The 14,260-nt window shown below is 34.6% G+C and overlaps 2 protein-coding genes across 9 annotated transcripts in view; one reads left to right on the top strand and one right to left on the bottom strand.

The window, feature by feature from the left end:
• The window catches only part of LOC141419803 (uncharacterized), a 632,676-nt gene that overhangs the window by 382,391 nt on the left and 236,025 nt on the right, over positions 1-14,260 (bottom strand). The window lies entirely within an intron of this gene.
• LOC141419900 (eukaryotic translation initiation factor 1A, Y-chromosomal-like) overlaps positions 1-14,260 on the top strand; it is a 38,929-nt gene that overhangs the window by 16,149 nt on the left and 8,520 nt on the right. For 3 of the 8 annotated variants that reach the window (XR_012444630.1, XM_074064131.1, XM_074064132.1), the window contains exons 2-4: positions 5,194-5,299; positions 7,526-7,872; positions 11,172-11,222. Coding sequence is in view for 5 of the 8 variants with exons in the window: in XM_074064132.1 (XP_073920233.1) it covers positions 7,791-7,872; positions 11,172-11,222 (133 nt within the window). In the remaining 3 variants the exon portion in view is untranslated. The remainder of the gene's footprint in view (positions 1-5,193; positions 5,300-7,525; positions 7,873-11,171; positions 11,223-14,260) is intronic. The other 5 variants (XM_074064127.1, XM_074064129.1, XM_074064130.1 and 2 more) reach the window with 3 other exon arrangements.

The following is a 14,260-nucleotide window of genomic DNA, read 5'->3' as shown; positions in this document are numbered from 1 at the left end:
TTTGCCTTTATACGTAACTTGTCTTTTCTCTTTTGCTGCTTTCAGTAATTTTTCTTTTTTCTGTATATTGAATGATTGGATTATGATATGTCTGAGGGTGTTTCTTTTCTAGTCCTGATGGTTTGGTAATCTGTAAGCTTCTTGTATCTGGATTTCCCTCCCTTTCAAGGTTAGGGAAGTTTTCAGCTATTATGTTATTGATTAAGTTATTTATGCCTTTAGTTTGTATCACTTCTCCTTCTATACCCATGACTCATAGATTTGGTCTTTTGATCATGTCTCAGATGTCTTGCATGTTACATTCTTATTTTCTTAACATTCTTTCGTGGTCATTTTTTATTTAATTTCTGTGTTTTATCTTTTGAGTTTTTTTATTTGGGATTTTGAGCTGTTCTTTTCAAATTGGTTGTTTTCCAGGACTTCTATATCTTTATTAATTTCTTCTTTCATATTCTGCAAGTTCTCCTTAATTTCATTCATCTAATTGTTTGAATTCTCTTTAAATTCTTATACTTGTTTATTCACATCCTGTTGGAGTTCAGTCACTAGCTTATGTGTCTTCTCTTTGAGAATATTGATCATTTTTACTATTAATTTTTAGAATACAATATTTAACATTTCCTTTTCACTGTTGTTTATATACTTAAGTCCTTAGTGGTGGAGTTGGTTTTTGCCTTGTTGCCTCATGTTTGTACATTGAGAATTATGCATCCAGGGTCAAGTTTAGTTGGATTTTCCTTTCCCCTGTTTTCCTTTAATTAGGGTTTTAAGAAAAATTATATAGAACTCTGGGTGGTAGTTGAACTCTGACGTGTCTTCTTATTTTAGATTGGGGCAATCTAGTAAACTCTTCAGCTTATTGTTCTCAATGTGCTGGATTCTACTCTATGCTCAACATAGGGACTAGGTCTTATGCACTATACATTCATTTTCAACATAATTTGAAAGTGGACATTGACCCACCAAAATCTTTGTAGTTATGAGAATTTCCTAAGAATCAAGTCACAACAGAAAACTTCTTTGTTGTAGCCAATATGTCTCAAACCACATTTCAGGGGAGAGTGGATTTTTATTAAAAAGAAAACTGACAAAGGTACACCAATGAAATTAACAGGAATTCTGAAAGACTTTGTATGTATGAGTGCAGATAAAGATACTCTTGGTTTGATATCAGGAACTCTTAATTATAATTATCATGTGGAGATAGGTTACTGCTATAAAATAGAGGTGCATTAATGAACTAAAGAATGTGGGTCTGTGTTTTCTCAGGCAGTATGTCTTTTAAGACTTGGGAACCAACATAATTGATAGATTCAAGAAAGTAATTGATTAAATATATCAACTACATGAAAAAAAGCCATATTTGAAGGGAAGCTGGATACAATTCAAAAGTAATACATTTCTAAGCCCTACCTTAAAAAGCATGGTATTGATCTTTCTGAAAGAAAACCTTCAAGGCAGAATATATGTCAAATCATACAATAAATACAAATAATTTTTAAATTACTAAAAACATAAATGTGATAGGCTTATAAAAATTATAGGAAGGACTGCAAATAAAAGGTTTGTGTATATGATCGATAGGTTCACCACATAATGACAATAGGTTTATTAAACCATATTTCTTTTTTATTAAATATACATAACACCATGTAGTACTATACCTGTACTGAAAAACACAAAGAATTCTGAAATCTTACATTTGTGAAGAGTAAAATTATAAATTCCACATGTACACAGACATTCATGAGCATGCACTTGATCAGATATTTTCTAACTATTTGAAGTTTAATGGAATGTCAACTGAAAGTTAGAATCACATCTAAAAACAAAATACAAAAAGAAATGGAGGCCATCTGCTATTATTGGAATATATGAATAACATAAGCAATGTCATGTAATTTATATGTAAAACATTGAGTGGAAGACAATGTTAAAGACAAAGGGAGAAGAATAGATACATGAATTTATTCTTGAAAATTATTTCAAAATAAACATCAAAAAAAGAACAATGCAGTAGTATTTATGAATCTGAAGATGCTTTAAGATGTAAGAAATATATAATGAAATAGTAGGTATACATGCAATATAATATAATAAGATGATAAAATAAAGTCAATTTAATTTATTTTAGAAATGAGCAATGTCCAGATGTGCCAAAAATGGAATTAATATGCTATTATAAATCCTATGAAATCCCATGAAAGGCTCCATAAGCATGAGTACTGGAATTTAAGCTGTATTACTCAGGTTTATAGTACTTTATTTTAAAAACATAAACATTAAAAAGAAATAGAATCATAATATTTTATTACTTTTTGTAGGACTATGTCTCTGAACTCAAAACTTGGCACTTGCAAAGCAGATGCTACACATTGAGGCACATCTGCAGTTCTGGAATCTTAGTAGTTTAGATAAAACTATCTAAAGGGAAAATACGGAAAATGATTATTAAATACACATTTCATTAGAAGAGCACAGTAAATAAAATATGATAAGGAGGATATTAAAAAACATGAAAATGTAATTTAAAATCCATGGTAATTGTTTTGCCCACTAGGAACCCCTCCAACTGAAGGATCTATGTGTTGTATGTAAAAGATATGTATGGTTGGGGAAAGGTTTCAAGGTATGAGTAAAAGCTTATTTTGAGATTTGTTAGCATACTGATTATTAAAGTGAAAAGGTGAAGAAAAATAGAGGAGATGAACCAATAGGGATTACAATACATATATACATGGAAATGTCACAAGGAAAATTCCTATGGAGCTATATTAAATGAACGAAAATATCAATTTTTTTCTTTTACAAAATCAGAGAACAGGAGGGAAGAACTTTCTCATTTCTGTCTGAGAGGATTGGAGGGAGAGCACATTGGGAAAAGGTGTGGGAGGGTTAATATAGTACAAATACTGTGTACACAAGTATGTAATGGAAAAATAATCCCTGTTGAGTCTGTTCCAGGAATGAGGGGAGAGTGGATAAAGAAAAAAAGTGGAATGGGTGAATTCAAGTATGATTTATTTAACATAATGTAATAACAAATGTAAATGCCACAATGTACCTCCATGCAGCACAACAACAACAAAAGAAAAATCCTAAAAACAGAAAAAAACCACAATTAGAAAAGTTAAAAAAGTGAAAGGGTGTGAATTTCTCATTTATGAGTTTTTCTCACCTAATAAAGTTTGTATTGGCAGAAAACTGAATTTTGACAAAAGGATACAAATTTTCAATTTGAGAAAATAAGTAAGTTAAAGAGATCTGTTGTAAAACATGGTGACCACAGTTACTAACAATGTATTGTGTATTTGAAAATTATAAGTGTTCTCATCACAAAAAGCTGGATGTGTAAGATAATGTTTATGTTATTTAGCCTAATTTATGTAGTCTTAAATGTACAGATATTTCAAAACATCACCTTGTATACCAGAAATATGCACACTTTTCACTTGTCAATTACCTATAATTTTTAAAACAATAATAAATTAGAAAATATAAGGTAAATTCATCTTTGTGTTTGACTACCTGAAATTGTCAAGTTTTCACTTATCAATTACCTATACATTTTTTAAAATTAGAAATTAGAAAAATAAGGTAAATTCATCTTTGTGCTTATCTACCTGAAAGTGCATAGGATGCTGTAAATTTTCTGGAGAAATAAGTCTATGAAAATAATTAATTATTGAGAATCTTGAGGTTAAGAACTTTTCTTTCTGGAAATTGTTTTTCCCAATAAAGTAATGTATTTACTCTTTTTAAAAGATTGTACTTCAAAACTGTGCAACATTTAGTTTTAAGAAAAATGGTTGTGTAGTGACATCTGTTGTAACAATGTCAACTATGTTATTTATACATTTTATTTCAGTTTGCAGAAATAATTAAGAACATATATAGTTATTGCTTAGTTTATCACCCACATAAATTTTTGATTAAATTGATTTATATTCCTCATTTAGTTTGTCATTTTCTAGTAAATGTTCTAGTCCTAATTTCAAAATAAATTTCATTCTATTATTCAGTTTTATGATATTAGAATCATTAGCAGTAACATATTTGTATTCCTCTGAGGAAGTCAGAGGATTCTCTTATTGCTGAAACCAGAAATTTTCAAATTTTTTTCTCTATTCTATGTCATCTAGTTATGGAATCTTAGTGACTTTCCTTGGGTATTTTTAATTTTTATCATGTTTTCACTAGTTGATATTTACTAAGGAGCTATCACAGTTCAATTTGGAAAATTAATGAGAAAATCTACAGTATATTATTGATGATATTTTATCTATATAATTTTCTAGAAACCATTTTAGGTTGGATGGTTTAGAATCAAGTACTTTAAGCAAAAGTTCCTTCCTTCTAATTTCATTTCCCTTTTGCAAGAGTAACTATTATTAAATAGTAAATGTAAAAGTCCTGTCCACTTCAGAACTATGGATGAATCCAAGACAGGGAGTTACATTTATTTGCAGAAAAAAAAGCAGTGTTTTAAGGGAGTTTTCAGACAGTAAAATTTGTTCATGTCTGTGTGGATTACTAATCAAACAATAACCAGAAACTCAAAATTATGTCAAAAATTTCACAAACTTTTTATGGCACCACTGATACTAGCTATCATATAGTCATTACCAAGCACAAGAGGTGCCAATGTTTCTTCCAAAGAGATATGTTTCCTGTTAGTTTTCTACTTATATAATATATTATGGCTTAGAAGAGAAACAGTATTCATCTTACTCTCCTATGAAATTAATTCTTCTTTTGGAAATGAATTTGTGTCATTTGAAATCATCCTGATACATAATGAAGGTTAGCTTTCTTGACTTTGATTTAGAAAAATTATGAAGATATGGAACTCTAATAATTTCTTATTAAAAAACGGACTGTTGATTTTAACATTATGAAGGAAGATATATTTATTGATTTTCATTTCAATAAAATTTTTATTTAAATATTATCTGTATCTTAAAATCATTATTAAGGTATTAACACATGTAGTCAAAAAATCAATTTCATTTTGTATTTTGCATACTAAATTAATTTGTTATATCCTTTTCATATGAATGTGTTTATTAGCACAATAAGTAACAAGAGGATGGGGACCAAAGTTTGAACTCAGGGTTTCATGCTACCAAAGCAGATACTCTACTGCTTGAGCCACACATTCAGTTCATTTTTTTTTTGGTCTGGCTATTTTAGAGATGGGGTCTTGCTAACTATTTGCCAAGAGTGGCCTCAAACTACAATCTTCCTAATCTGAGTCTCACAAGTAGCTAAGATTACAAGGATGAGCTACTGGTATCAGGCAAGTAATTTTACTTTATATTTGGTGATTTATTTTATATTTTATTATAATATACTATTGGAGGGACTTCTGTCACACTATAATGATTTAGAAATTATGAACTTTTAGAAAATTTTCCTTTTAAGGATATGTACACAATTTTAAGTTTTAAAGGATTTATTTGAAACTGAAATGCAACCTGAGTATTATTTACTTTCACTATAGACAATTATGATTGTGGGCTTGGCTATATTATCTACATTTTCATTAATATAAAAAGTGCTAAACTAAAATCATATATCTATTTTTAATTTCTTCAAATATTCAAATATTATAAATATCCATAGTGCAATATTTGAATAAACTTAAGGAAAATATAGTTGTTAAAATTTTACAAATCAGAAAAATATGAAATTTAAGAGATTCATGGATATTAACATCTTTCAATGTCCAAAATAAATTAAATAAAGACGATAGCATGTCTCAAGAGATAGGTGCTTGCCTAAGAAGTGCATGGCCCTATATTCAAAACCCACATCTGCCAAATAAAGAAATAAACATCTAAATTAATCTTACCTAAACGCCCTTGTTGATGTGTCCATGAATCTGTGAAATAGAACATGTGAAGAGATTGTGAGGAATAGATTATCTCAATAATTACACAGAAAATTATTATTACAGTCAAGAAGTTATTATTATTATTATTTGTTATGGACAAATGATGAAGGAAATGGTGGAAAAAGGGAATTCAATTATGATAAATTTGATACATTATAAGAACTTCTGTAAGTGCTACAATGTATTGCCACCCAGCACAACAATAAAAAGATGATAAAGTATATATTAAGTACATTTACATATTATAAGAGATTACCAAATTTATAACATTTCTTGAATGGTTTTTGTAATTGCAGAATGGTTTTTGTAATTGTAATTGCAGAGCTAGAGAATTTGGCTCTTTTACAGCTTGCTGCTGTAACAGTGTGTTACAAAGGAGGTGGACTCTATAATAGAAATTCTTTGTCTCAGTTCTGGAGCCCAGAAGTCAGAAATAAAACTGTCAGTTATATTGTTTTCTTCTAGGACTGAGAGAGACAATTTGTTCCTTGACTTTCTTATAGCTTTCCAATGGTTTGCTTGAAATCTGAAATGCACTGGCTTATGCATGCATCCCACTGATTTTTGCCTTGGTGCTAAAATAGCATTTTATCTGGAAGAGTCTGTCTCAAACTGTCCATTGTGTGAAGACATGAGTCACATTATATTAGCATACACCCTACTCCACTATCACCCCATCATAACCTCATAAATTACATTTGAGTTTACCCTAGTTTCAAACAATTTCACCGTCTGAGGCAATGGAGGTTAGGACTACAATATATGAGTTCGGAGGGATAATTCAAACCCAAGAAAACCTTTTAAAGTATTTTCAAATGTATAATTAATAACAATTGATATCTTTCTCATATTTGTTTTTAAATTGTTTATAGCGCTGCACAAAAACTTTTGGTACATTCTGTAACCTACTAGATCTTCCCTTTAACAGTCCAAGCATGTTACACCTAGATTTTTTAATATTGAAAATGAAAATGCATTATCACTTAAATGGAGGGTTTTGTTAATTTGTGGTTGTTGTAATTAATGATATATGTGTTTTGAGTGCTTTTTGATTTATTTCCTCCTTGTCAGCAAAAGTTTGATTTTTTTCCCTCATTTGCCTACATTATTTGGTGCTGACTTTAACTTCTTTTCAATTTTCACTGTATTGTTATGTTTAAGTTTATTATTTTAGAAGTTATTCTTCACCTTTCTTCATGAACAAATAATTTGGTAAATCTAAACTTACTATTTAATGCCAGTCTCACAAAAATATAGATATTTTAACATTTTTATTTTTTATAAATTTAATATTATTGCCCATTATTTTATTTTACTTTTATTGTAAACTTCCCCCAAGTAGACACCAATGTTACCTTCTTGTATATATACAGAGAGACAGATAGGTAATTTGAGATATCTATACATATTTATATATAAATAAATAAACATATATATATTTATACATATAAATAGTTTTGTACTTGTTCTAAAATTTTTATTTGTCTCATCATGATTAGTTATCTGTTTTATATCAATAACATATGGGATAATATGTTCTTCCTCTGGTTTCATACTTCTTTTTCATTGTTTTGATATGTGTGGTTGTTGGTAAAGCTTATGCCTTTAATTTGTCCCTATTCTTTAAAGATAATTTATTATTCACCAAAATGCTCTCTGTTCCTTGAATCTGGGAATGCATAAAGACTCACAGAAAAGCAAGATTAAACTTCAAGATGAACTTAACTGAGGAATTCCAAAATGGCAGCTAGAGGAAGAAAGCAGAAAGCGTTCCTCTTATAGTAAAATCTTGGAAGACGCTGGAGACACACCTTGCAGGCAAAACCACCAAGAAGAGGCAAAACTTTGACCCCTCCACACCTCCAGCCAGCACAGAATCTCTACTTCACGTTAAATGGAGAAACCAGGAGGGCCCCCAGGCTACCAGTTGCCCGTGCCCAGATGGCTTGGGAGAAGTGGACAAGATGAGCTAAGTGGTAAGTGGTACTCAAACAGACAACCCTGGCCAGAACAGCATAGACCCCTGGACAGACTGACCTCCACCTGGGGAAAAAAGAGAAACTGAGTAATAAGCAATAAGAACAATAAAGACACATTGCAAAGAGAGTGTGGCATACTGAGCACTGAAGAGGGGGTGAGGGGAATCCTTCCTGGAGCTGTAAATAAACAAGCCAGGCCTGGCCTGAGAGGCTCTGGTGGGAGCGGGGGTATGTGCCCAGCAACCAGGAGCAGGAAAGTTTGTGAGAATGGTGGAGGGAGGAAAACTCCACAGGAGAGGAGGGAAGATGCACTTCCCATGTGAGCTGTAAACAAATACACAGGCCAGAGAAAGCCTGTGCTTGGAAAGGGGAAAGCTTGTAGCAGTGGCTCATGCACAGGAGAGCTCTGAGTAAACAAAGCCTGTGGGGCCAGGTGATTGCTAAGCTCACCCCAGAGAGATCTGCATAAGTAATGCCTGCAGCAACAGCAGGCTGACATCAGTGGGCAGGCAAGCCACAGCCGCAGATACCATTCACAGACCTGTCTGCAGACTCTTTTTTTTTCTCTCGCTACCTTTGATGAGAAAACAACTGAACTACATCTGCAAGCTGAAAAACTTACTGAAACTGTATTGCATTTGAACTTGGGACACTTTGTGGGCTATTTTTTTGTGCAGTGTTGTTCTACTTTATGTGTCCCCTTTGATGAGACAACTACAGAACAACATCTAAGGCACCATCTCCAGGATTGGAGACTGAGATGGACACCAAAATTATTAAGACTGAAACTTCATTGCATTTGAACTTGGAGGTTTTTTTTTACTTTCTATTTTTCATTTTGTTTTATCTTATTTTATATATATATATATATATGTATATAATATATGTTTCATTTACTTACTTGTTATTTTTATTCTTATCATTATTCCTTTTATTTTTGATTCTCAATCCTCTCTCTGTCTCTCTAATGCCTGTTCAGCTTACTATCGATTAGTACACAAATGCTCCCTGTTTATATCTCTGAAACGTTTTTGTTTGATTCTTTGTTTTGTTTTTTCCTACTGTTTGTTTATTTGTTTTTCCCTTTTTCTTTAACTTCTTTACTTTCCAGCTTCTCTCACCCTTCCATTCTAAATATATTATTACAAGCTAGAAAATACTTAATTGCATGCAGTACAGGGACAGTAACAACACTAAGGGCAATGACAGGAAGACAGAAAAAACAGGGAAACCAGTTTCCCAACAGCAAAAAAATTAGTACAGGAACCAGAGGGGAATGAAGAAAACAGATACTCAGATCCAGACTCCAACAAAATGAAGATAAACTATGCCAAAGAACCCAATGAAGCACATAAGAATAATCTAAAAGAAGACATACTATAGGTACTCAATGAGAATTTTATAGAGATGATACTGGATAGGGTCAACCATAATGTACAGGAGACACTCAAGAAATTCCAAGACATCAAAAATAGAGAATTTGAAAAAGCAAAAGAAGAAATAAAGGAAACCATAGAAGCACTGTATAAACACCAAAGTGAAAGAGAGAACATGATGAATAAACAGATAAATGAACTCATGACAGAAATAGACAACATTAAAGAGGAAACCAGCCAGGATATGGAAAACCTCAGAAAAAAGAACAAAACAGAACTGCAAAATAAAACAGAAGGCCAATCCAGCAGAATAGAACAAACAGAAGACAGAATCTCAGAACTTGAAGATGAAATGGTAATTACAGGAAAAACTGAAGAACTATTAATTAAACAACTCAAGACCTGTGAAAAGAAAATGCAAGAACTCACCGACTCCATCAAAAGACCATACTTGAGAATTATGGGCATTGAAGAAGGAGAAGAGGTGCAAGCCAAGAGAATGTGTAATATATTCAACACAATAATAACAGAAAATTTCCCAAATCTAGAGAAAGATATTCCCATACAGATGCAAGAGGCCTCCAGGATACCAAACAGACCAGATCAAAATAGAACTACCCCACAACATATCATCATTAAAACAACAAGTTCAGAAACTAAGGAAAGAATATTGAAGGCTGTAAGAGAGAAAAAACAAGTAACATACAAAGGTAAACCCATCAAAATCACAGCAGACTTCTCAACAGAAACATTAAAAGCAAAAGAGCATGGGGTGAGATCTTCTGGGCACTAAATGAAAATAACTTCAACCCCAGGACACTCTACCCAGCAAAACTATCATTCCAAATAAATGGAGCAGTAAAAGTCTTCCATGATAAGCAGAAAGAAAAACAAAATGTCACCACAAAACCACCACTACAAAAGATTCTTCGAGGGATTCTGCACACAGAAAGTGAAACCCAACTTAACCATGAAAGACAGGAAGCACCAAATCACAGGAAAAGAAAAAGCAAGAAAGTAGAGAGTAACCTCAACCTAGGTATACACAATCAAACCTTCAAACAACTAAGACAACTAAATGACAGGAATCACCACATACCTATCAGTACTAACACTTAATGTTAATGGACTTAATTCACCCATCAAAAGGCACCACTTGATGAAATGGATTAAAAAGGAAGATCCAATAATTTGTTGCTTACAGGAGACCCATCTCACTGACATCCTAAGCATAGGCTTAGGATGAAAGGCTGGAAGAAGATTTACCAAGCCAATGGCCCCCCAAAACAGGCAGGAGTCCAATACATATCTCTGACACAGTAGACTTCAAATATGCATTGATCAAATGAGATAAAGAAGGACATTCCATACTAATAAAAGGGGAAATAGACCAAAAGGAAATAATAATTATCAACCTGTATGCACAATGTCAACACACCCAATTTCATCAAACATACCCTGAAAGACCTAAAAGCATATATCAACTCCAACACAGTGGTTGTGGGAGACTTTAACACCCCATTATCATTAATAGATAGGTCATCCAAACAAAAAAATCAATAAAGAAATCCATGATCTAAAATATACAATAGATCAAATGAACCTACTTGATGTCTACAGAACATTTCATCCAACTTCTACACCATATACATTCTTCTCAGCAGCCCGTGGAACCTTCTCCAAAATAGGTCATATTCTATGGCACACAGCAAGCCTCAGCAAATATAAGAAAATAGAAATAATTCCTTACAGCTAGGATTACAGGCCTGCACCACCACCTTGTCCCTTTTGCAACCTAATTCTCGACAGATGCTTTTCCCAAAGTGGGGAAATTGAGGATCTAGTTTGTGGGGACACACATCTAACATTGTTCTGTACCATATATCTTTTAAATAATATGCAGGAAATTGTCTTTTACAGGTTTGGATAAACACCTCAGATGTTATATTGGTTGGTCTACGAGACTATCAGGTAAAAAAAAAAATCTCATTTGAATTTGTACTGGGTCCTTGTTACTTAGTGGTTAATGTTTGAAATCACAGTATTGGCATCTTTGGCCAGTTCCTGCCCATAGGCTCTCTCACCATTCTGCCATTTAACATTATTATGGACCCTTGAGTCAGAGATTATGGCTCTTTTATTGTTCAGAATAATTCTCCAAGTTGATTAATAGTATATGTGTCTTGTGGGAAAATGCTTTTTTCTCTTACTATTTTAAATATACGATGCAATAAATAATCCCTGGTAGGTGTAGATAAAAACCACAGATCCTTCTGTTCTCGTTCATCTGAAGGCCGTGTGTTAGATGCTCTATGATGTTAAGAGATGGCAATTCCCCAACACTGGTCTGTGAAGTAATAATGGCTCAAGCTGACGTTTTTCACTGCTCTTATGGTAAAATGGCAAAACTGTCCATTTTCTTTAGCGGTTCTAAATTACATTTCCTAAAAAGAATGACAGCCTAGGGAGGTGGTGTTCATTTTACAAAGGAGTCTTCCTTTCTTGTTTTCCCCCACTTTCTTGTTAGGGCATGTCAGTTGTACTATGTGTGTGGGGGTCGTTCATCGTGATATTTCCATATATGCATGCAGTGCACTCTGATCACTTCACCCCATTACTCTTTGGGTCCCCCACAGTCCCCTCAGAAACATCTGTCTCACAGTTTGTTTGTTTATTGTTTGTTTCAGTGGATTTCATTATGACTTTTCCCTACATGCACACAATGTACTTTGATCCTATTCTCCCTTGGTAGAACAAAAATTTAGTAATCCTGTGGAGTTCCAGTCACTTACCACCTTAATGTATTTTTACTGGGGAAAAGGAGTTTTGCTGCATTGCCCAGGGTATCAACCTGGGTTCCGGGACTCAAGTGATCCTCCTGCCTCAACCTCCCGTGTAGCTGGCACTGTAGGTGAGCCCCACCACACCCAGTTCATTACTTACATCTTCATTTTTTAAATGTAATGGTCTGGGAAACTGTTATTCTAGGAATGCAGCTGAATAAGTCAACTCTTCCATTCTCTTGGGCCTTATGGTCTTTAGATAGCCTGCTGGTGGAGCACGGTGATGTGCATGCAAATGGTCAAAATACAAACTGTTCTTTAAGCATATGCTGTCAATTTAGGATGAGCACAAAAGCTGTGGTCATACATAGCCCTCTGTAAGCTCAAGCTTGAAACTGCATATGCTTTGTGAGTTTGTGAAATCCATTTGATTTTCATGTAGAAGAAACTCATCCCTTTTAAGTTATGATACTGTGAAGTTTCCAGTGTGTCTATTGCTGTGCTTTGCAGGTTTCTGTAGGTATCTGTTAGGTCTCGCTGCCCTACACTTCAGGTCCTCTTATTTCCTTGTTGATCATTTGTCCAGTTGTTTCTTCTCATTATACAGTGGCCCTGTCAAGTCAGCTATTCAGTTTTTTACCTTTTATTATTATCCTAATTGCAGTTGGCTTAGCTGGAGGTTGAACTTGGTAGGCAGGCCAGCACTACTACTTGAGCCACCCCGCCAGCTCTTTTTTTTCTGCATCGGCCAATTTTGAGATAGGGTCCCACTTTATGCCGTGGGACCACCTTGGGCCGTGGTTCTCCTACTGGGCCTCCCTGTGCAGCCGGAACCACAGCCCCGTACTACCGTGCCTAGCCATTGGTTGAGAGGGGGTCGTGTGAACTTTTTGCCTACCCTGGCCTGGAACCACTATCCTCCCGGATCTCCACCTCCCATGCAGCCAGGAACACAGACTTGAACAGCCATGCCTGGTTTGGAATTTGTTTCTTTGGAGAAGTTCTGTGTTTTCATTTTCATTTTCCATTTAGTGAGACTGTTGCGGGAATCTCAAGCTGAGATACAGGACACTGAGGCAGTTCAGCAGGAAGCAATGGTTTAATTGTGCCGGCACAGACCCAGTGGACTCGTGTCGTCCAAGGGCTGAGCCCCTGAGAGCAAAGGGGTCTCACGTTATATACCCTTGCAAGCAGGTTACAGAAGCAAGAAGCAAACCTCAGCCCACATTTGGCTGCAGGTGACTTTACTGGCTATTCCATTCCCCCAGGGCTATGTGACCTTCTTCATGTTTCAGTGTTTTATCTCTCTGCTTTGCCATCCCTTCCCCCTGCCTCATTACCAAACACAGCCTGTCTGTTTCTCTTCTGGTCCTCCTCCCTGCTATAAGACATCAGTGTCATCATCCCATCAGTATTTGTAGATGTGTTTTCCTTTAATTCTTTAAATGTATTTATAGTAGTTGATGTAATGTCCAACTTCTGGCCTCTGTAAGATATTTTTTGAGGTGACTCTTTTTTTGTCTTGTTGGAGGCCGTACTTTGTGTTCTCAAGGTCTCCTACTTTTTGGTGGTGTTATTGTTGAAAACTGAACATGTCAAATACAATGTAGCAAGTCTTAAATTGGTTGCTGTTGCTTTTTTGCTTAGTGACTTTTCTGAGCAAATTCTGTGGCCTTAACTGCTTGGTTCCTTTAGTGGACAGTTCATGTTTTTGGTTGAGATTTTGTTAGAAGCAGGAAGCCTGCCAGGTGTCCTGATACCACCAATAATCCTGGTACCTGGGAGGTGGAATGTGTAGGAGCCTGAGTTCACGGGTTAGTTACATGGCAAGACAGTCTCAAAACCCAACAACAGCAACTACGCACAATGGTAAGCCTCCCAGTCTATGAGGGTGACTTTGTACAAGTTGGGATACACCAAGCCAATCAACAGACCATTCATCCCTAGTTTTCATCTCGTGCTTTGCAGAGTCTCAAGATCAATCAGAGCTGAGATTAAGGCCTTTCAGGGGTAAGAGATTAGTGTCTTCTCTTTTGTGAGCATCTGCTCGGGCTTTCTAGATTCACAGAAGTGTGCTGGGGTGTTCTAATCTCCTATGGACATCGACTTCTAACACTTTTACATTTCTTTCGTTGGGTTTTTTTCCCCAGATGTTACCTCTGCTTAAAGGCATTGCATAGACTATTTTTCTCTGAATCCTCTGGACAAAGGGTGGTGGAATATTGC

The sequence above is a fragment of the Castor canadensis genome, chromosome X (assembly GCF_047511655.1).
Source record: "Castor canadensis chromosome X, mCasCan1.hap1v2, whole genome shotgun sequence".
Classification (NCBI taxonomy): Eukaryota; Metazoa; Chordata; class Mammalia; order Rodentia; family Castoridae; genus Castor; species Castor canadensis.
The sequence above is the reverse complement of the archived record's forward strand: the minus strand, read 5'-3'. Positions and strand labels throughout refer to the sequence as shown.